This window comes from Pseudorasbora parva, chromosome 4 (assembly GCF_024679245.1).
Source record: "Pseudorasbora parva isolate DD20220531a chromosome 4, ASM2467924v1, whole genome shotgun sequence".
NCBI classification, from domain to species: domain Eukaryota; kingdom Metazoa; phylum Chordata; class Actinopteri; order Cypriniformes; family Gobionidae; genus Pseudorasbora; species Pseudorasbora parva.
Genome location: NC_090175.1, coordinates 38,888,824 through 38,911,058, shown reverse-complemented (window position 1 = coordinate 38,911,058; position 22,235 = coordinate 38,888,824). Strand labels below are relative to the sequence as shown.

At 37.8% G+C, this 22,235-nt stretch overlaps 1 protein-coding gene across 4 annotated transcripts; it reads right to left on the bottom strand.

The window, feature by feature from the left end:
• Nucleotides 1-5,378: 5,378 nt before the first annotated feature.
• On the bottom strand, nt 5,379-20,467 carry adgrl3.1 (adhesion G protein-coupled receptor L3.1). 4 transcript variants are annotated; one of them, XM_067441706.1, is made up of 7 exons: nt 20,353-20,467; nt 15,969-16,137; nt 12,802-12,930; nt 12,251-12,347; nt 10,230-10,355; nt 8,455-8,472; nt 5,379-8,118 (listed from the first exon to the last, which is right to left on the bottom strand). In XM_067441706.1, exons 1-7 carry the CDS (start codon nt 20,406-20,408, stop codon nt 7,199-7,201), a joined length of 1,515 nt encoding a protein of 504 aa, XP_067297807.1. In that variant the 5' UTR covers nt 20,409-20,467; the 3' UTR covers nt 5,379-7,198. The 4 variants fall into 4 exon arrangements, with proteins under 4 accessions (XP_067297807.1, XP_067297809.1, XP_067297810.1 ...); XM_067441708.1 differs by lacking the exon at nt 8,455-8,472; XM_067441709.1 differs by lacking the exon at nt 10,230-10,355.
• Between the last annotated feature and the right edge of the window lie 1,768 nt (nt 20,468-22,235).

Here is a 22,235-nt window from a genome sequence, read left to right as displayed (position 1 = left end):
AAGGTGAATATATGGGCTGTGTTCTGCATGATTGCAACACACATTGTCCTGGCCCAGGCCAGAGCATTTAAAATAGCTTGTGTGGCCAATGAGTTTCTCCCTCTTATGGAAACAATGCTGCCAAATATTTAGAAGTTAGAGCCGTAAAAGCTTGATTTTTCAGCTCTCTCCATTAGTGATGAAGGAGTTGGCTAAGGTGAACGCATGACATATGTCACAACCAAAGTTATAGCAATTGCTATGGCAAATCTAGAGTGGTTCTGGGCATATCCAATGGTTTTAAACGTCAACAGAGTTCCCACCTTCAACGAAAATAATGCTTATCAATGGAGAGTATCTAGCCTGACGTGGTTATACTCTAGTCAGTATATGCGTCTGATACTGCTCCATTGGGCGTGTTTCAACCGAACCAGGAAAGACCTCAATTGGATAGACCTACAACCAATCAGAGCAACGGAGGGACGTTAGATTAGTTGTCAAATGTTAAACGAACTCGACTGCACTGTGTTGTCAAGTCCGCGGTTTTCCCAAGCATTGTTTTCCATGTCCGTAGGTTGAAGTGACCTCAATTATGTGATATATAGACCCAGGAATGCAAATTTTAGCAGGCAACCTTGCCAAAATAACACATTTTACCCCCCAAAGTGCTCTGTAGAGCAGTTTGTCCATTTATGGCTACACAGATGAGGTAGCCTGTAAGTCTTTGAGAAAAAAAAGTATGAGGTTGCTGTCACTGCCATTTCAGGCTTTAGTACAACAAAAGTGTGAGATTTTTTTATGGAACTTTTATATAAGCAATTTCTGAATTAGTGGGATGGACATCTGATTAATAGGATGTTTCGTTACAAATCCATTACAGAGCTCCCGTAATGTCCATAATGGGGTTGAGGATTAATAGTGCACATATCTTAAAAAAGTAACCAATAATAATAGGGATTTGATGCCCAAGATGGGGAAATATATTTTTCTGGAAGTTAAATATATCATTAATGTTGTTGGGTGTTTAGAAAAGTATACATTTTGGTAAAAAAATAAAACGAAATGTGTAACCGGTTTCTTGGAATGACTTACAGGCTACCTCATAAGAGGCTGCATAATTTATTTCTGTGTGGAATAAAATTAAACCCTTTATTTTGAGATTAAATACAAGGCAGAAAACCATTTTAACTATAATGCGCTACTATATATCTTCCTATTTTTAAACAGATTTAAATAATTAAATAATAATTAGGATTAAATGGATTAAATTAGGACAATCCTATTAAATTAAATATAAATGTATTCTTATTATACCAAGTATATTACATTTTATTTACAGTACAATCATGTTATTGATCACGAGACCACTGTGAATAAATCTGCATCCGAATGCACGAGTTTGATCACTGATCTGGCATGCACATTTATTTTTACAAATGTCCATGTGAGAAACAATTACTGTCCGAAAAGGGCTTTACACTGAGAATGTGCTTATATCTGGGCTGAGGTTTGCTCCTTGAGTGCAAAGTTTCAGTAACTGTGTGTTCATTTTAATTTTAGTGCAAGCAAATAAAAAACTGTAATACAAACTAGAAGAGGGAACAGAGTTGTGCATTTTGTTAATGTGGAATGAAATGTTGGTTTGAAGTTCCCTTTTCAATATATGTGGTCATGTTGATACTGGAACTTTGTTTCCTCCACGTGAAGGCCTAGGTCCCAGCATTTGGCTTTGCAACTTGAATTTTAGTTTTTAGTTTTTTTCAGGTTTCAGCTTCAGCTTTTTTTTCTTTCTTTTTTTTTACAGATGGCCTTACAGTCTCCTCATGCTCTCTTTGGTATAATGTGAATTTCATATTCGATATTATAATGGCAAGTTTGTCTGGCCCTGAAGCAGCAAAACACCCCCAAAACATAACACTCCCATCGTGCTTCACAGTTGGCATGAGGTTCGTATTCTCAAATGCACTGTTTGGTTTTAAAGAAACTCACTGTAAAATTTGAAACTGTGGCCAAACAACTCCACCTTTGACTCAATGTCCAGAACACATGTAGGTGCTGAATCGCATTCGATTTTTTTAGCAGAGGCTCCTTCCTTGCTGATCAGGCTTGGACAGTTTCTCTTTCTAATGCTTGACGTGCGCATGGATGGATCCGGAGTTTTTCCAGAGGTGCCTGTAGATCCTTTGACACATTCAAGACTTTTTGAAACATCTTGCATTTTGTTTTGGTAGTGAGTGTTCCGCATTATGGATATTTGATAGGGTTTCCACAACTGCGCTGTGGCTGATTTATTGAAAGTTTTGACATTTATGTTTCAATTTTATTGTTTCCCCCATTCATTTCAGTGTGAAATTTCAACATTATGAGTGCGACTTTTTTGTTACACCAACATACAACCAGATATCATTCAAGTGTATAATTTTTGTTTGTAGAGCTAGTGACGAAATCAAGTTGCCATTTAGATATAGGGAACTTTTTTTTTCTTTTTTTTCGGCAAAGGTAATTTTGGGTCGCCTCAGAACCCAACAGTCCATAAAGCTTAAGTGTTTCGCTCCAGAACCCAACAGTCCATAAAGCTTAAGTGTTTCGCCCCAGAACCCAACAGTCCATAAAGCTTAAGTGTTTGCTAGTTTAGTTAATTTGGTGATTTCTTTGAATTAAATACAAATATTAGGCTAGTTTTATATATTTTTTCTTACAATAACTTAGTGTGGCAAGCAGCGGGGCGAGGGACCGCGAGAGCGGGCCGGTGACGAGTGGTAATGAGTACCAGCTGCACAACACACTGGTCTCGTCTCGCGGACATGTGACGGGAGCATAAAAGGAGGAGCGAAGGCAGCAAAAGACGAGAGAGGACCAGGCCTGGATTTTATGTTATGTTTTGTTAATGTTCTGTTATGTAATAAAGTTCGTAGATGGGAAGGAAGAAGGCGGGAACCGGCGAACATTCAACAACTTCTATTAAATAAACAAAACGAAAGTAAACCGCGGGCATACCCTCACTGATGACTGCCCGCAACCACATAACAAAACTCAACGTAAAGTCCAGGCCTGGTCCTCTCTCATCCTTGACTGGTGTCGCTCGTCCTTAAAAGCCTCCGGGCTTCCCTCATGAGAGGACTCAAGACCGGTGTGGCTTGCAGGTGACACTCTTTCGCAATCACGTCCCCGGTCTCACTCGCTCCTCCCATGTCTCTCGCTCATTCACCTCGCCACACTTAGGCAACAACGTTGAATCAACAAAACAATTAGTATAGAGTTGATAGAGTCTTCATGGGTTTCACTTTTTAATAGTTATAGATTATTGTATATTACTTGATTAAAAGAGCTGCTACAGGCCAAAATTCTAATGTGAGCATAGGCTAAATAATGGAAATGGCTTGATTATTTGGATATGATTAACCTCCAATTCTACCCAGTTATCAAGTCATATCAATCATGTATATTTACGATATGTGTAGTTTTAATTATATTTACTTAGCACATTGATGGTATTTTTGTTCCATATTCATGTCTGGTGCTAAAACACGTTTGATGTTAGAGTGGGCAGCCTGGGTAAAAATGTCACAGGCAGCACTAAGTGAACGCAGAGCCCATGCTGTGATCCGGCCCACATCTTCTCCAGTCTCGTTTAATTAACCTGAGACAAGGGGGGAAAGAGAAGGAGGCGAGGAAGAAGACTGCAGTCTCTGCCATCTGTCTACATCACTGGTTCTCAACCGGGAGCCGGGGCCCAATGGGGGCCCTCAGCAAACCTTTCATGAGGGCCATAGGATGATTACAAAATTATTTAATTATATGTAAAAAGAAAAAAAAGTAAAATGCAATAGCTAATGCAAAATGTTTTACAGTTTACATTTAAATGTTTTAATGTAATGTTAGAAATTAAAGTTTTAAAATAAAAATGTAATGCATTATTTATTTAAATATATATATATATATATATATATATATATATATATATATATATATATATATATTATAATTTTTTGTTATTTTTTTTATAAAATACTTCAAATACAAAGAAATGTGATTTTTTTTTAATTGAATGTCATACAGAATCAGAATTTTGTGGTCAGTTATTTTTAATATAAGTTTATGTTCATAAAAAGTTTGAAAACAAGCAGCAGGGCAATAATTACAGCACATATACAAGAGGAAATATCTCTGTGTGTGTGTCGGTGTTGGGTTGGGGGACTGAGCTTTGATATTGTGTTAGACATGTTGGGGGACCTTCAACACTGCAAAAAATGAATAAAATGCTTTTCTTACTTAGTATTTTTGTCTTGTTTCCAGTCAAAATATCTAAAAGGAAAAAAATAACAAAAAATTAAGAGTTTTTGCTTAAAATAAGATAAATAATCTGCCAATGGGGTAAACAAAATAATCCTGTTTTCTGTCTGAATTAAGATTATTTTGCTTACCCCTTTGGCAGATTATTTTGCTTATTTTAAGAAACTCTCTTAATTTTGAGTATTTTTTTCCCCAAAACAAGACAATTACTTTTGATAGTCTAGTAATTGCTTCTTATTTTAAGAATTTTTAGATTTTTGGACTAGAAACAAGACAAAAATACTAAGTAAGAAAAGCATGTTTTGCAGTGAAGTCAAAAAGGTAAGAAACCTACCAGATAATTTCCCTCCTCACCCTCTTTTTGTCCTACCAAAACTTTTAGGTTTCCTCTTCTCAGTTTAGGTGACATCAAGGCTGTAGGTGGTTTTAAATGGTGAACAGTTTCTTTCTGTAAAAAACTACTTTTCAATTTCATCGGCTGCCTACAGAACACACACACACACACCATACTCATGTCAAAGGCAGGACAGGGCTCTAGAGTACGGAGCTATATATTCTGCTTAGGGGGGAAAGCTGCATCTTTCCTTCATTTCAAAATGCTCAAGTGCCTGTCAAAATGCCTATAAATATTCATGAAGGTGGTAACATTTGGCAGAGCGAACTCTCACTGACACACTCACACGCGCAGGCTGTCTGACATTTGGGCGTGTTTGCAGACGGACGTGTGTCTGTTTGCATGGAAAGACATGAAAATCAATGGGTCGTAATTACACTGTTTGTGCTGGTGCTCTTCTCAGATGTGCATAATTAATTGGTACCGTGCTCGTTTTGATTGGTTCCGGTACCGAAACTGGGTCAGCGTAGAGCGACTGGCTGTTAAAGTCTTCCGGCTGGTTTTCCAGACAGAGATTAAGTCTAGTCCAAAAGGATTTTCAACAGAGAATCACAAGCCACAGTACAATTTACTCCATGACAATCCTTCCCTGAAAAACTGCCCAGAGGAGTCATGACCGTTCCTCGTCCTGTCGAGAGCGTCAGTCTATAATTGAAAAAGTGAATTAAAAAGCAACAAAAGAAGCAGCAGAAACTCACACCTCTCCCCTGTGAAATATTGTAAATATTAATTCAGTCATTTTATTTGTTGGCAAACAACTTTCACTGTTACAACAAATATTAGTTATGAGTTCATTCAGTTTAGAATGCATATGAAAAGAATAAATAATAATTTCATTGATATTGTAATAATAATAATATTGATGATAATAACAATAAAAAAATGTCTCAGTGCCGATCCGAATCTTTTCCAGACGCTCTCTAAGATCCTACATTTCTGATCTGTTGGAAAATAAAAGATAAAAAAACCGAGACTGAATCACAGGAATAAATATGCAGTCAATTTTTCTGAGGGTGGGTTAACAAGGGATAGATGTGCAAGCTACAGGGAGTCTCAGTTTGAGAACAAGTAAACAGTAGTTTCAGAAACCGACCTTTACAAGGTTGTTTCCATCTTCCAAACCATTACATTAAAAACCTAGTCTGTTCCTCTACATGGGTACTTTATTTTATTTGTACACATGATTTTGAATCATGATTTCCCCGGTTCGCACTGTCATTTGCGATCTGGCCTCGGCTCGGACCCTTTCCGATTCAAAAGCCTTTCTTACGGTTCTTAATTAAACTGTTAAAAACAGACTTGATATGTAAAATTGTAACAATAATAGATCATCTTTTAGCCTGAGAACAATTTTAGCTGTGTCAACACGTATGACTAGAATATCAATAAGCGGGAACCTGCTTCCAATGGGCGTTTTCTGCTTTTACACATAAAAGATGGCAAACGCTCTAGAACTCATGACATGACGACATTCCAGCATCATTGGGATCCCATCTGCAGTATCTGTCTTTCACACAACAGTCAGTTCCCCAGAGTCTCTTGGATACCATGGACACAGTGAGATTTAGAACGACGAAGTGTTGCATTTGGAAAAAAGGAGGAAACCATGGTCATCCTCGCAAATGAGGGTGTGTATGCGTGTATATGAAGATATGTGTGCATGAGCGTGTGCTGTGCGGTAATAAGGGATAGTATTTTGGAGGACCAGCACAGCATTGTGGGATTGCTCTAGTCTACAAAAACACATACAAGGGGCAAAATATCTCAAAAAACATGAAACGCATACGATCATATGCAATATCGGGAATCTGTACATTTTACATGGAAAACTGTTCCATTTCTTTGTAATTAGTGAGGATTACCTTTTCCCGTAACTGAGATTATTACTGAAAAACAAACATAAGAAAACAAGATGCGTCCTCAGTCTTTAAGATCAGATGCGCCTTTTGCGATTTCTCGCCCGAGAAACGAGATCGGTGCTAAACGAGAAGGAATGTGTGCAGCAGAGATTCATAGAGAAGTCTAGAGACTTGTGGGTGAAATGCAGTTCAGAGTCTGGGTCGGTGGTCTCATTATCATACACGGTCATCTAAAATGGCAGCTAGTTTTCCACAGTCTGTTTACACGCTCCCCACAATCCGTGGCGAGTTTCGAGGAGAATCAGACAGCCATTGGATGAAGGTTTTCGTCAAGGAGAGGCTATGCAAATGATCCAGGGAGCAAAAGTTTGTCCATGTCTCCGAACGGACTATCCGCAATAGCAGATCGGGAAAGAAAAAAAGTCCACGAGACCTACCTACACACGGTAGTCCTTGTTCTAGCGTAGGAATGGATTACTAGTTCTGGTTACTGGTTCTAACTGGAGCAGGATTTTGGTGCAGGATACTTGTATGTACTGGAATCGGGGGGCTATCTGGGATCAGTCTAGGGGCGTCCTATCAGTGCAGTAGGTAGTGTATCCCATGCCTTGTGCATTGTGTCACACACACACACACACATGCTAAATGAGAATGTGTGTGTGCGCGTCGCTGTCTATAGGCTGGTGACCAGCTGTGAGGGGTCTGGTGGCTGTTCTTCAGGTGACGAGTCTTCTTTCTCAGGTGGGCCGATGAACCCGTCGCTGCCCCCGCGTCCCATCTGATAGTAGCTCTCCAGTTCCTGTATGTGGTTCCTGGAGCCCAGGTTCGGCATGCTTTTGTAGTACACGTCGTCCGTCTCCATGACGACCCCTTTGCCGTTGGCCAGATGCAGCTCGCTGCCCTCTTCCTCCTCGCCGTCGTCGTCGTCCTCGTCGTCTTCGTCGTCATGGAGACCGTTGATGAGGTCATCGGTGCCATGCGGGAGGTCGGTGAGCGTGGGCATGCTGGTATAGATCGAGTCTCTGAGGGGCGACTGCGTGTGCGTGTGTGTGCGGGGAGTGTGTGTGTGCGAAGAGTGCGTGTCGTTGGGGAGCAGCGGGAAGAAGCTCTCGCTGTTCTCCTGCGGCAGGCGTCGGTGGGCTGAGAACGTGTGCATGGGGGCGTGGTTTTCCGGAGGGGGCGGTCTCGGTGGGAGGAGCGGCGCTTGTGACTCCTCCCTAATGAGCTCCAGGCTTAACCCGCCCCCATCGTCATGCCGGTGAAACGCTCCGGGGTTGTCGAGCACCATGACGTCATCCTTTGCGATCGACGACGACCCCGCGACCCCTCCGTTGGCCATGTGGTTGTTGAGTTTATTGGTCAAGGTGCCCTGGTGGGCTTTCGCTTGCCTCTCCTGGGTGTTCAGGTACGATGGTGCATAGTTTGCCGTCAGCTCTTTCAAGATCTTTTTCTCGAGCGTGGTCGGCGGCTCACTTCCACGGGAGCTGTAGGTAAGGTAATCGCCTGCTGCCACACCATAGCTGTTGCCGTGGTTACCATTAAGCGGCAGCGTATCCATGACACTGGAATCTCGTGCGTTGTTTAGAATGCCCTCTGAAACACAAGAAATGGTACACAATTACAGAGAATCACACACATAACCAGATACAATTTACATTTTATTACATAGACAGTATTTATGATTGTTGGTCATATGAATCAGTTCATTTATAATATGCTTCACGAAAGATGATATCAAATAGCATGTTATATTTAACAAATAAACAAACAAAAACAAAACAGATGAATACAGATGGGATGTGGATTTAACGGGGGAAGGAAAAGAGGAGGGAATGGGAGGGACGAGGAAAAGGAGAAGTTTAAAGAAAAGAGAAGCAAAGGAGAATATATTATAAATGTGAAGCTGTTGTGAAAGTAAATGAATCATACTTGAATCTCTGTAGGAGGCTGCAGACCCGCATGAAAGGAGAGAGAGAGAGAGAGAGAGAGAGAGAGAGAGAGAGAGAGAGAGAGAGAGAGAGAGAGAGAGAGAGAGAGAGAGAGAGAGAGAGAGAGAGAGAGAGAGAGAATGATTACACACATAAATGCTTATGAAACATGTCTACAGAGAGAGGGAGTTTGTTATAGTCAGTTCAGACTGTGACAGGCATTAGTGACTGAATGCTAACCTGCTGAGTTTAGGACAGATGCTAGGCTGAAATATTCTTATACCACCAAATTATTAAACAGAACAGATGGACATAGAAACAACATAAAGCAGCTCATTAAACAGACACAGGAAGTATGTATGCAGGATATCACTGCAGCTCCGCTAACTCAAGACACAGAATAGTCTTTCAAATTTGAATTTAAGGAAGTTGATATAAAAGAAATCCACTGCTGTGTAGTGTTTAATACATTTTTTCAAAGTGAATTATAAGCATGTACTGTTATACACACAACACACAGTCTGTAGTATTGCAAATGACATTAGATAATGTAATAATCAATGTGCAATGTATAAATACACAACAGAGCAATTTAAACAGTCCAACACAAATTACATTTTTTAAATAATCTTTCATTTAGTAGAATACAAAAAATGGCAAAACAATTCAGATCAATTTAAATTTTCCTATAGTGCATCATAAAATTATTGTAAGCGCAACATGAATAAAAAGAATAGGTAGTTAAAAGTAGGTAATGAAGGTAATTAAAGCTACAGTGTGTAACTTTTTGCGTTATAGCGATTTATAAACAGAACTGCATGCGTCTTGCGGTAGAACATTGCAGCCAGATCTACTCTCTGTTTATGTACAGTATTTGTCGAGTCACGCAGGGACCGCAGCGGTTCCAACCAGTCTGGTCTGAAATAGTCCCGATATAAACACTTAAAATAAGTGTACCATAATTATAAAGGGTAAGACAAAAACACGGTTCGGAAAATGGATTCATGTTGTCATTCTCATTATCTAATTTTGGTAAATCTTGAATACAAAAAGGTTACAGACAGCAGCTTTAAAGAGTTTTCAAAAATAAAAGTTCATTTTGTTAAATATAATCAAATAAAATTATACATAAATAAAATAAATACATATCTTTTAATAGGTGGCACTTTAAAAATGGATTATTATAGTTTATGTTTCTGGAAATACCCCAAATGTTTGTGTGCAGTACGTAAATCTGTTAATTTAAACTAAATTAAAACATTTATTAATATTAATTGTTGCTGTTATTATATTATTATTAAAAAATTAAAATATATAAATATAGGTTTATATAAAATGTATGTGTATATATATATATATATATATATATATATATATATATATATATTATTTATAAAGGTCTATAACTCTAAATTATTTAATAATAATACAAATATTCTTAAAAACTTACAAATATAGTTATCTGAACAAATGATAAGGACCATTTTAGCAGAATTTTAGCTTGATAGTGTCTGTCCTAATTAACTTTCATTGTATGGAAATGAGAATATTGTCTAACATCTCCTTGTTTGAATAAAAAGGGAATAAATGATGGAAATGACGACAGAATTTTCATCTTTGAGTGGGGTAGCCTAACATTTTTAATTGCAATAATATATATTTTTTTTAAATTCAAGGAGGAAAATGTTAATTTTCTATTACATTTGTCACCCTGAGAGACAATTGGTACTGTCCGAAAAGTGCTCAAGTTTGTAAATGTGTATGCGAGAGGCAAACCTTGTGTGTTGAACATGTTGGCAGTAGGGTTATTGTACACAGCAGACTCTCCCAGTAGTGTGTTATAAGGATTAGTGCCATGAGGACGTAACAAAGCATTGGAGATGAGATGGTTAGCCATGGTACCTACAACACCCACAAACAGAGACAGAAAGAGAGAGAGAGGAAGAGAGACAGATATGGAGACAGTTGAGAGTTGAGAGAAGAAGGAAGGAGCAACAAAGAGACAGAAAAAAGATGTACAATAAACAGTTAGAATGAGGCAGACAAGAAGTCAGTACACTTGTGTTTAAACAGCTTTAAACATCAGCAGTCGCAGCGTGTTAGTTCGAGTGGACAGGAATGTAAAACCTCCCATGTGGTGCGCAATATCAGTACGGAGCTCCGCATAGATGATGTTTATGTTGGACAGCTGTTGATGTTTGACATTTTGTCTTGCCAGTGTGACTTGATTGGGAGCATTTTTCCTTGGCTTCAGCTCTGATGTCGCTGGAAGACTTTTAAAAGCTCACATTCTTGTTTACACAGGACAGAGAAGACAAAGGAGCTCAGAGGAGCAAATCATATTAGCGTTTGGACATAACAGAGGCAGGCAGGGTTTAAGAATGAGCAGAGCATGAGCACACACACAGATGTCTGATCCATTTGGGCTCCAGGGTCAGGAAGTTGGAGGACTTTTCTGTTGCGTTCTGCAATTCCTCTTTTTTTCTTCTCCCCCCCTTTTGTTCTTTCTCTCATGAAACGAACATACACTGAGGTAATTCTTTATCTATGGGCACTTCTGGCCCTGTGAACTCTGTTAAAACACTTTTCACACTCACTAGAGTTCATTTCATTTATCTACTAACAAAGTCCAATGGTCGAAACACATGCATCACATGAGAATTCTGTTCTGAAAGTCAAGAACATTTCCACCGCAATGTCATTTCCAAATGTGTATTGTTTAATGGCCTGCTGTGATGTAAATAACATTTTATTTTTAAATAGCATTTCAACATTTTTGGAATAAAACAACTGACTCATTTGTCTTGTTGTTTTTATGTATCCTAAATGTCTGTCTGTCTCTCTCTCTCTCTCTCTCTCTCTCTCTCTCTCTCTCTCTCTCTCTCTCTCTCTCTCTCTCTCTCTCTCTCTCTCTCTCTCACATGCACACACACGCACGCACGCACATGTCGCACGCGCAGACGCGCACACACACACACACGCACACTTTTGTTTTTGTGACGTGGGGATATTCCATAGGCGTAATGGTTTTTATACCGTACAAACTATATTTTCTATCCCCCTACACTGCCCCTTAACCTACCCATCACAGGAAACATTTTGTATTTTTACTCAAAAAAACATCCTGTATGATTTATAAGTCTTTTGAAAAGTGGGGACATGAGTAATGTCCTCATATTTCACCCTCTAGTTGTAATACCTATGTAATACCCATGTCATTATACACATTTGTGTCCTGATATTTCAGAAAAACAAGCACACACACACACTTGGATTTTTGTGTTGGATGCGGGATTTTGTCCACATAACATGGGGTAAGGCAAGGCTGAACCACACACACACACACACACACACACACAAAATATGATCTGTTTTTTCAATGCTTAATTAAAAATGATGCACAAAAACATTCTGTTAATATTGACCTTCTCATGTTTGTTCTCTTCACATGTCACATTGTTCACGTTACATGTCAGGCATACTTTTTACTTACAATTTTACGTCTTTGGTAAACAAGTACTGTGCTATTTTAAACAAATGTATTAGTGACAAAAGAAAATGTCCATGGAACAAAAAATGTGTCCATAGTTGAAAAAAGTTCATTGGTTAGAATTCATCTCTAGGAGACAAATGATAATTGAACTGGTTTCTGTTCCACTTTTCTCATATCACATCCAAACAACCTGTTTGTTTGTGTGTGTTTGTATATATGAAACAGTTTCCGTCAATATGTATGTATGAATACTGTGTACATGTGTACACATGGGTGCATGTTTGTGTTTGTGTGTTGGCTTTACCTCTGTTGAGAGTAGCTGAGCTGTTCATATCAGCGGTGATGAAAGATGACTCTGACTGCTTCCTGACAGTGTCGTTCCACATCCTACGAATACGACTCTGACAACAGAGGAAGAGAGGGGCTCGAATTTAATTTCTGAACAAAGAATTTATGCTATGTATCAGTAATGCAGCTCACTTATTTTACATATTCCAGACATCCCATTACCGAGGTTGGTTTTGTTTCTTTTTTTGTCTACAGTAATTGGCTCTGAACAGTTGCTGATTTGAATATGGTACTGAAAACATTTCTGATTATATTCACAAATAGTAAGGTGAGCAGAATGCTGAGTGCACCATTTAAAATAAGGATGAATGCGAAATTGGGTCATGTGGGATTGTATTCACCCATGAATAAGAAAACGGCAGAGCTAAAGTGCTTTCTGTGCAAAGAAATAACAAGCCGATGACTGCATTGACCACTGACAGCTTCAATAGGCACTGGCCTAGAAAAATCACTTGAGAAGGTTTTGGAGGATCCCCTGCAGGTGTGTGTACGGTGTTTGCATGATACCTGTGAGTTGGTGGAATAGCGTCCAGGTGTGCGGGCCGTACTGGTCTTTGTTGAAGTGGAGATGGTTGACTCCACACTCTTCCCACTACAGCAGTGTGTGCGGAGACATCGGCCATATTCCTTACGCACCTGCAAAGACACACACACACACGCACACACTTTGTTTAACCAAGGTTTTGGGAAAGTGAGAAATGCTTCAGTTAACAGTTAAATTGAATTGAATTAAATTTAATGAAATCTCAATTTACTTTTGCATTAATTGTTTTATGATAATTGATAAATATTTTATATATATATATATATATATATATATATATATATATATATATATATATATATATATATATATATATATATATATATATATATATATATATATACATACACTGTATACAAAAAATATTCTAAATAAGTATTCTATGATAACCATGATTTTAAATCATTAATTAAATTGTATTTAATTTTTTAGGTTCGTTCCGGATATGAAATGTCATGTGGTAGACTCCCTAAAATTGATATTTGGATTCATAATTTGTGATAATTGTACCTTGTAGCAAACATGTTTTAACCTTTAGGGAAATATGTTATTATTTTCTAGTGGATAGTTACATTAAGCCTGCATTTGGGAGACTTTTCTCCCAAAGATTTTTCTTGGGATATTTTCGCAAATATCGATATGTGTGATTAATTGCGATTTGATTCATTAGTCAGCATATCTTATGATTAGATTACATTTTTTCATCGATTAGCCGTTCCTCGTGTCCTTGTGTTAAAGGGTTCACTCAGTTTATCTCAGTTCCAGCAGGTTACAGTGTGTCTGTGCGAAGTGAACTTTCGTGTGCATGGCAGGAACCTTCATATCATTTACATGACTTCAACAGTTAGCATGCTGGACGACCTTCCTAACGCTGTAATCTTAATCAGGGAAAACACACACACATACATTCAACATCACGACCTTTACCTCAATTTTCAAACAATAAGGACCAAAACTTGTATTGCTCCATCCAAAAATCTAGACATAATAACAATAATGACCAATATCAGTACAAAATTCCCCACTGTATCAGCAATAATACAGCTATAATTGCTTTTTAATGTTGTTAACATGGACGCTGTGTTATTGTTTGCGCAGCTGTTGAAAGAAAACTCTCTAAGATCGGCCAAATAAAATCCAATGGTTTTATTCCTCTGTCTCTATGGATGACTGCACACCCAACTCCTCAAAGACCTCAACAAAACAGGACTTATAGCTTTAGATTTAAATCACTGCTGTCTCCACAAAACCCAAATAAGCCTAGATCAGTCCCTCGTCTTGTAGGAACAGCTTCTTGTGGGTCTTGAGAGAATATATTCTACGTTTATTAGATCCATTAGGTAGAAAGTCCAATATATTAGTTAAAAAATGTATGAAATCATCCACTTAAAGCTTAGAAGTTGCCTGCACGCACATCTATTTAAAGTGAAAGAAACATGATTGTTTAGGTGTGATTTAAATTGGCATTTCAGCTTCAAGTTTGCGGAATACATGATCAAATTCAACAGTTCATATGACAATTCACACATACACATATTACTGTTCTCTAATCAATATCAGTTTCCTTCTAGAGCTAAAATGCACCAGTGTAATGTGGATATGAGCATTTTCATGCTAAATGACTCTGGAAGCCGTCCACCGGTCGGCCATCAGATAATTAAAAGGTTTAAAATCCATCATGAGCTAAATAAATCTGATGAGCTGAGGGTCTCTAATTGAGCATGCATGTGACAGAGGGGTTGATTAATGAGATCGTTACTAATGAGAGGCCAGTAAACCCTCAGTAAAATGCCCAGGAAAGAGGTCAATTGAGCCTCAGTATGAGTGTGTGCACGTGATTGCAATACTGCAGATGTTTGCATAACGTACATGGGTGATTCTTCAAGTTAGGGGAACTTTTCTGTCAGCTACTTTCAGAGGAGAGATTAAATGATAATACAATTATATTTATCCTGAGTTGTAAGTCGCTTTGGATAAAAGCGTCTGCTAAATGCATGAATGGAAATGTACATGTATTCTACATTTATTAAGAAAATCAGGGAAATTCTACTTCCACTTTTCCAAGAACTCTTTTATGTAATTTTTTATCTACACTATTGTTCAAATGTTATTGGGTTTTTTTTTTTTTTGGAAAGAAGTTCGTATTTGATGAAAAACAGTAAAAATAGATATATTGTGCATATTAATTACAATTACAATTAATTATTAATTAATTATTTGTTAGTAATTACATTAAAATAACTGGTTTCTATTGAAATATATTTTAAAATTTTATTTATTATTGAATTTCAGCATCATTACTTCAGCCTTCAGGGCCACAAGAAATTCAGAAATCATTCTAATTTGTTGATTTGGTGCTCAGGAAACATAACAGGATTCTTGGATGAATGGAAAGCTCAATATAATTCAGCTCAATATTATTTTTTTTACATATTTTTTTACATCCTGATCCAAAGGTAACGTTAGCTTTATTAGGTGTCATTACTTTATAAACAGTGAATTTTGAAGTGATATATTCTTGAAAACTCAGAGATGTGGATTCGGACAGCTATTACATTACCACACGACCTTGGTGTTTGTCAAAAGCAGTAGGTAACTCGGCCGGGGATTTTTACGCGGGTGGTGGGAAACAGACGACAATAAAATAACTATAAAATAACCCGGCCCCTGTAACTTAAATGATGGCAATAACTTTTGACCCCCACAAGAAACAATTACCATCCGAATGGTTTCATCAAACTCCTTCACCACTAACGGAGCGAGCTGGAAAATCAAACTTTTCCCGAATTCACCGTTGGGGAGGAGGGCCACAACATCATGGCCACCAACAAACCTCAGCCAAGATTGTTCTTGCTCCGGCTTTAACTTCTGGATATTCGGCAGCGGTGCCACAACGAAATTAATGGTTTCGTTCACATCTTTCTCCGGTGCCATTACTGAACTACAACTCAAACTAGCGCACAAAATCATTTGTTCGGAGCAAACGTAAGAATACACCGCAGTCCCAAACAAAGTACTGAAGGAAAATGAAAATTGAGCGGAAGTACGTAGGAGGGCAGAGTCAGGCTACAAGTAAAGTGCCACTAATTGAAAAATCCCCCTTATGTGTATGTGTGTTTGCGTGTATCACCTTCTTCTGCAGGATGCAGTGAAATATGAAGATGAACATTCCCTGCAGCGAGTTAAAGATGGTAAAGAGGTAGGCCATGATGACGGTACTCTCATTGATATACATCAGTCCAAACGCCCAGGTCAACCCTAGCAGACACAGCAGAGCTATGGCACCTATAACCCAGGACCTGAGAGAGAGAGAGAGAGAGAGAGAGAGAGAGAGAGAGAGAGAGAGATTAAACAGATTAAGTGCATAACTCTCACTCAAGCACACTCCACACTCACTTCCATGTATGACCTCAGCAGGTTTATATTATCAAAGTTTATTAAAATGTTATGTTATTAGTCTGTACTGTATATGTTTCCTCAGTTCAACAATAGTAGGATCAGAATATAAACTCTCTTGGAAAAAGGCATTATTCTACAGCAGTCAAATGTCAAGCTGGCTCCAGCCATAATGTCTACTAGTCTGTACTTAGCACTGAGCCTCGCACTCATTTAGTGATGTCATTTACTCTTTGGGGTCATTCACTCTCTCTCTTTCTCTCTCTCTCTCTCTCTCTCTCTCTCTCTCTCTCTCTCACACACACACACACACACACACACACACACTTAGACTCACACATAATCAGCTTGCAACCCATTTATACTGTGAACTGAGCTAATGTGACAGGCTAATGTTTGGCACTGAAACAAGATCATTAGAAAGTATGAGAAAGAGAGAGCGAGACATACAGACAGAAAGACAGACAGACTAACGGGAAACTTTTGAGACGATAAACAGAGAGATAGTAAACATGAATTATTATTTCCATCAGAGACAATAATAAATGAATAAATAAATAATGGCAGATCAAGATGTAAAGACAGACAGACAGAAATATTGATTCTGAACAAACCCGGGACGGATGCAGAAAGAGAACACGCACTCATGAAGAATTATAATTACATTGTTCATTTCAAAGAGCCACGTTGCGGAATTGATGAATCACTTAAATCATCTTAACATTCAGAGAATCAATCAAACAGTGGAAGAACTACACAGCTAAACACTCCAATCAGACTGCATGATTCGGAGAACTGGCACTCTGATTGGCTGGAGACCCTTACCAGTGACTATCCATAACAAGCCATGCCTCAACAGAATGCTGAAATGTAAAACAGAAAAAAAGGATGGAAAAGGAAACAACAAAGAAAAAAGACAGTTGAGGCTGATGAATGATTCATAAACATCATAAATAAAACAAAACAAACTCAAGAGATGGAAAACACAAACAAATAAAATGAAAACTTCTTATGATGATTGTGAGGATGATGAAATATGGTTGAATTTTCTCAGTCTGCCAGGTTAGGAGCCCCTGCACCCTGAGACAAAGTAAAAACTGCAGTGGTGGGTGGGGTTAAGCTCTCAGAAGCCAATCACCTCACTGGAGGCAACATCGTCTATTCTATGCACGCCAGCTTCTGGACTTTGAAGGATATTTGTGCTGAGGCAACATTTTTGACTGGGCCAGACTTTCTAACTTTAATTTTAGACAGAGATACAATTTATTCAATCAGTCATGTATATACACACGCTTAGATAATTCTTTTTCACTATTTGAAATAAATTTACTTTTACTCAGCAAGGATGAAATTTGTCAGTAAAGAGATTTTACAAATGATTTGTTCTTTTGGATATTCATCAAATAATCCTGAAAAAGTATAACACTATTGATTATAATAATAAATGTTTCTAAAGCACCAAGTCAGCATATTAGAATGATTTCTGTAGAATCATGTGAATCTGAAGAGTGGAGTTATTTTAAATTGTAATAATATTTCACAATGTTACTGTTTTTACAGCTTACTAACCTAGAGTTGTGTAAATTGTTTTCCTATGTTTGTGTTGGTGTAGGCAAACAAGGCTAAATCAAAGACACATAAATAATATTAATATCTAAATAATCCATTAATACCAGCTCGTTAATTAGAGGTGTTTAAATGACAACTGTTTTTTATTATGTACTGTACAGACATACAAATTTAGGTGTGATTTAAATCATTTTGGATAAAGGTTTGTAAACTTTTAAACATGGTACACAGATTTGCTAACTCTTAACTCCTGAAGTTAATATTTTTTAACTATTTTAGACACTATTTTTTTCTCCTGCAATGAAAATATTTTCAAAGTAGCCAAATCAGAATAAAACTAAGTAGAAATAAGGAAAAATAATTTAAAAAAAATGACAAAAGCACATGACAAACTGACTAAAACAAATTAAATTAGACTAAAAGCATAAATATAAAAAATAAAAGCTAAATCTGAATAAAATAAATAATACTAAATAAATAATACTAAAATAACAGTTTTTTATATCAATTTGGTTAAGTAAATAATTCAATGACTCACTCAGAAAGACAGTAGATGTGTTCAACTTGAAGAGGCGCTCACAGACTAATGTCTGTGTTGTCGGTGTATGACATTAAAGTACCGTAGTGAGAATGTTTCGAAAGCATACAGAGCCATGTGCTCTCTAATCTCTCAGATGTCATACACTGACCGATCGGTCTGCGCGGTGCTGCTTCAAGTCAAACACACTCAAGGCCAGATGAACTAAACAGGGCAAATTAGAGTGAGAGCGCAATTCCAAAAAAGCGCAGATGGGAGCGGAAATTAAAGAACTTAAAAAAATAAAGAAATTAAAGACAAAGCCTGTTCCTTTCCATGATGTTACTAATGCAATCTACCAAAAGCTGCGCAAATTAGCGTCTTGTTTAAGGACATGCTTTTTAGGTGTTAAATCGCGGTTAAAAATGTGTAACTTGACTAGCGCAAATCTTAGTAAGTCCCCTTTCCTGATTCATTTAAATACTCTGCCATACATTTTGCGTCTGAAACAAGCGGCAACCTCCCACGGTTTCTCTTGAAGCCAACATGGAAGTGACTTAAACTGCAATTATTCGACTGGCCACTAGGGACAGGTTTCAGAAGGGAGCAGAATCTCATTGAGCCCAATGTTAAAATGCCCAACTTTACAGCAGAAAAAAAACATGTTTACAGCCTGGTACAAATTGTGGTTTTGTTCTATACGGCTAATTTTGCCCTTCATGACAACTGTGAGGGGGTGAATTTTTTTTATAACTCATTCATTTGCATTATAAAAAGCCTAAAGTTCTGCATAATTAAGGTTGTGGCCACTGTGGGTGACAGGTGGATAGCTGTCTGTCTGCTATCTGTTAGTCATCACGTCACCTCAGCTTCACCCAGGTCCCGCCTCTTTGCCCACTGTCAGTTAACCGGGAGTCAAGCGCAATGACGCACTGACAAGATGGCAACGGCCAGCTTGACCCGACTTTATGCTTTAAAAATGGGTGACGACAAGGACACTATGTCCAATTTTTTTTTTACGGCCTATGGTCTGAAAGGAAAACTCTTATAAATTCATATGCTATAAGTTCAGCCTCGAAAATAACCCTGTCCAGGATTTTTTTCGCAAATCCTCACAGTATTTTTTTTAATGCCAAAAGAGTGGCATTGGCACTGTTAGTAAATCTGGCCCCTAGTGTCTTGTTTCGTTCTTGAATGAATCAATGTTTTGAATCATTCGTTTGTGTGAAGGAGTAAATGACTCACTCATAAAACTTTCACTTGCTGCCACCTACTGGCATGTCAATGTAACCTACAGAAAGAGTCACTGAAAACCCCCACCGCTAATGCATATATCTGACATTTCGGAATGTCCCAGTGCTGCTGTACTTTGTATCAGCAGTCTTGGAACACTGCTTGTCCAATCAAATAAGAGTACTGTAACTGTTGTATAACATGAATATCTGTTCAGAACACTATCTACAGCATTAATTCTGCATTTGGGTCACAGATTTGAACAGTGACTCCTCTGCCTGTGTTTTGAACATCAAAAAGAATAATCAATTACTGGAATATGCTAACTAACCTAGATTCAGCATGTACTATCTGCCAATGGGCTGCAGTGTATAGATGAACCATACTACACACTGTGCATTGCATGCTTTCTGATCCTCCACATTATTGGCCGTGTTTCAATACACACTAATAAGCCAGCCCTTCGTGTCCTAGCTCTTTTAAAGATGGTGCTGACTTCATTTAAATAAATAGCACAGGGAATGTGATTTATGTGAAGTTCTTTTTTTTTTTAATCATTACTGATTCTGTCCCATGAGAACTCAAACATCAAGGAGGAAGTGACAGATAAAGACGCTTTAAACTGCGTCTAACTTTAGATAGGCAGTAGAACATTCTTCTCATTTAAACACCTCTAAGGAGCAGTTCCAAATTAAAGGACAATTGTGTGTTTAGTGAAAATGTAGACAGTTGTAGTGCAAGCAAGAAAAGCAATAAAGCACACACACACACACACATTGAAACGGAATAAAAGCCTTACTTGATGTTGTCCAGGCAACCGGAGTCAGGCTTGAGAATCGCTGTATGATGAAACATCTTATATAGTGCAATGCCCAGGAAAATAACATTTAGCTGCAACACAAAATCATAAAATGCATCAAACAATGCAATAACTCTTTAAAACTATATATAAAAAAGACTCTCACATCATTAACCAATGCATTTATGAATTCATGGGCATATTTTCATTTGTATTTCATGAATTCATCTTTTGAATAAACAGATTTAAATGAATTAAATAATGCATAATGGCTCAATGGAGGATTCACCTTTATGCGCCCTCATTTTCATTCTTTTTCTAACCCTGGAAATTAAATTTTTGCTATGGGAACTACGTCTAATGCACCAAAATGAACTTTCTTGGCAAAAACTGAAGCTAATGCAACTGCAAACCCTCATTTTAGACTTTGTTAGGATGATAATGATTAAACAAACTGATAAAAGTATAGTAAAACATTTATACATGTGTCAGTGTTGATGAATGTGATATTGCCTATACCAAACAGAAATCTAGCTTTTTCGGCACACGTTATTATAACGTGCAGATAATAATAACTCCAAAAACTTGTTTGTATAACACATGTACAAGACAACTGCATGTGTACACGAGAACAGAAACCTTCTGTATTAAACACACTCTCTCTCTCTCTCTCTCTCTCTCTCTCTCTCTCTCTCTCTCATCTCTCTCTCTCTCCTCTACTCTCTCTCTCTCTCTCTCTCTCTCTCTCTCTCTCTCTCTCTCTCTATATATATATATATATATATATATATATATATATATATATATATATATATATCTATATAAATAGTTATATATTTGGGTTTTATATATATTATTACTACAGTGGTTTTTTAATTTTCTCACACATTATGGGCACTACTTTAATGATCTAAGTGCATGGTCTAAAGTGCGCGGCTCAAGTGCACTTAGGGTGTGTCCGAATCCCCTTTTGCATGTTTAATAACAAATGAAAAGGAGAAGTCCCGCACACTATCAACTCGCAATTAAAAAGAGGAAGATCGAAAGATTGAAACGTTGCAATGAAACAATAAATCTTTTTAATTGCGAGTTGATAGTGTGCGGGACTTCTCCTTTTCATTTGATGATAATAGGACTTTTTTGTCCTGCTCTCCTACGCACCTATCACACACAGGTGTGCGACGTTTATGTGATTGCAGAAAAAATGGTCAGAACACTCGGGCACATGGTCTAAAAGGATTGTCCCTATTCTCTTAATGAGTAATAGGTGTGTTTTGGGCATAACATGCAATAAACCAATCAGAGTATCATCTCTCATTCCCTTTTAGGCCAGTTGCGCCTACAGTACGGCAGATTGCTATTTACATGGGGGAAATTTGTGAGCGGAAAGACTGTACAAAATGTTTGTGTGCTGCAGCGCATACCTGAGCGTGTAATAAGCAAAGTGTACGCACATTGTGGACCCACCAATAGGCACATATTACTAACGCAGTGTTTTAAATAACAAAAAAATATATATATGTTGCGGCATTGACTTTAGTATATTGGTTTCAGTTGTTCAATTGCGCAATCTATTTTATTTGCCTCAAAATAGCAATATGCCAATAATGCACCTGAACACACCTCGTTTTGATACCAGCGCTTAAATGGACTGTGGCCGCGCAAATGCATTTTCTATTTAAACAACATGGGGCTGGGCGTGAAAATGACAACTGCGTTAGGCTGAAACTAGCAGAAAACACTTGGTTGCTGCTGGTGCCACATTGCGCCTTGTGTATGATAGGGCACTATGTTCACAATTAGAGGGGAAATTTTTTTTTTATCCAGATCAAAGCAGCTACTCATCTCGTTAACTGTAAATGTGAATGTTTAATGGCAGGTAA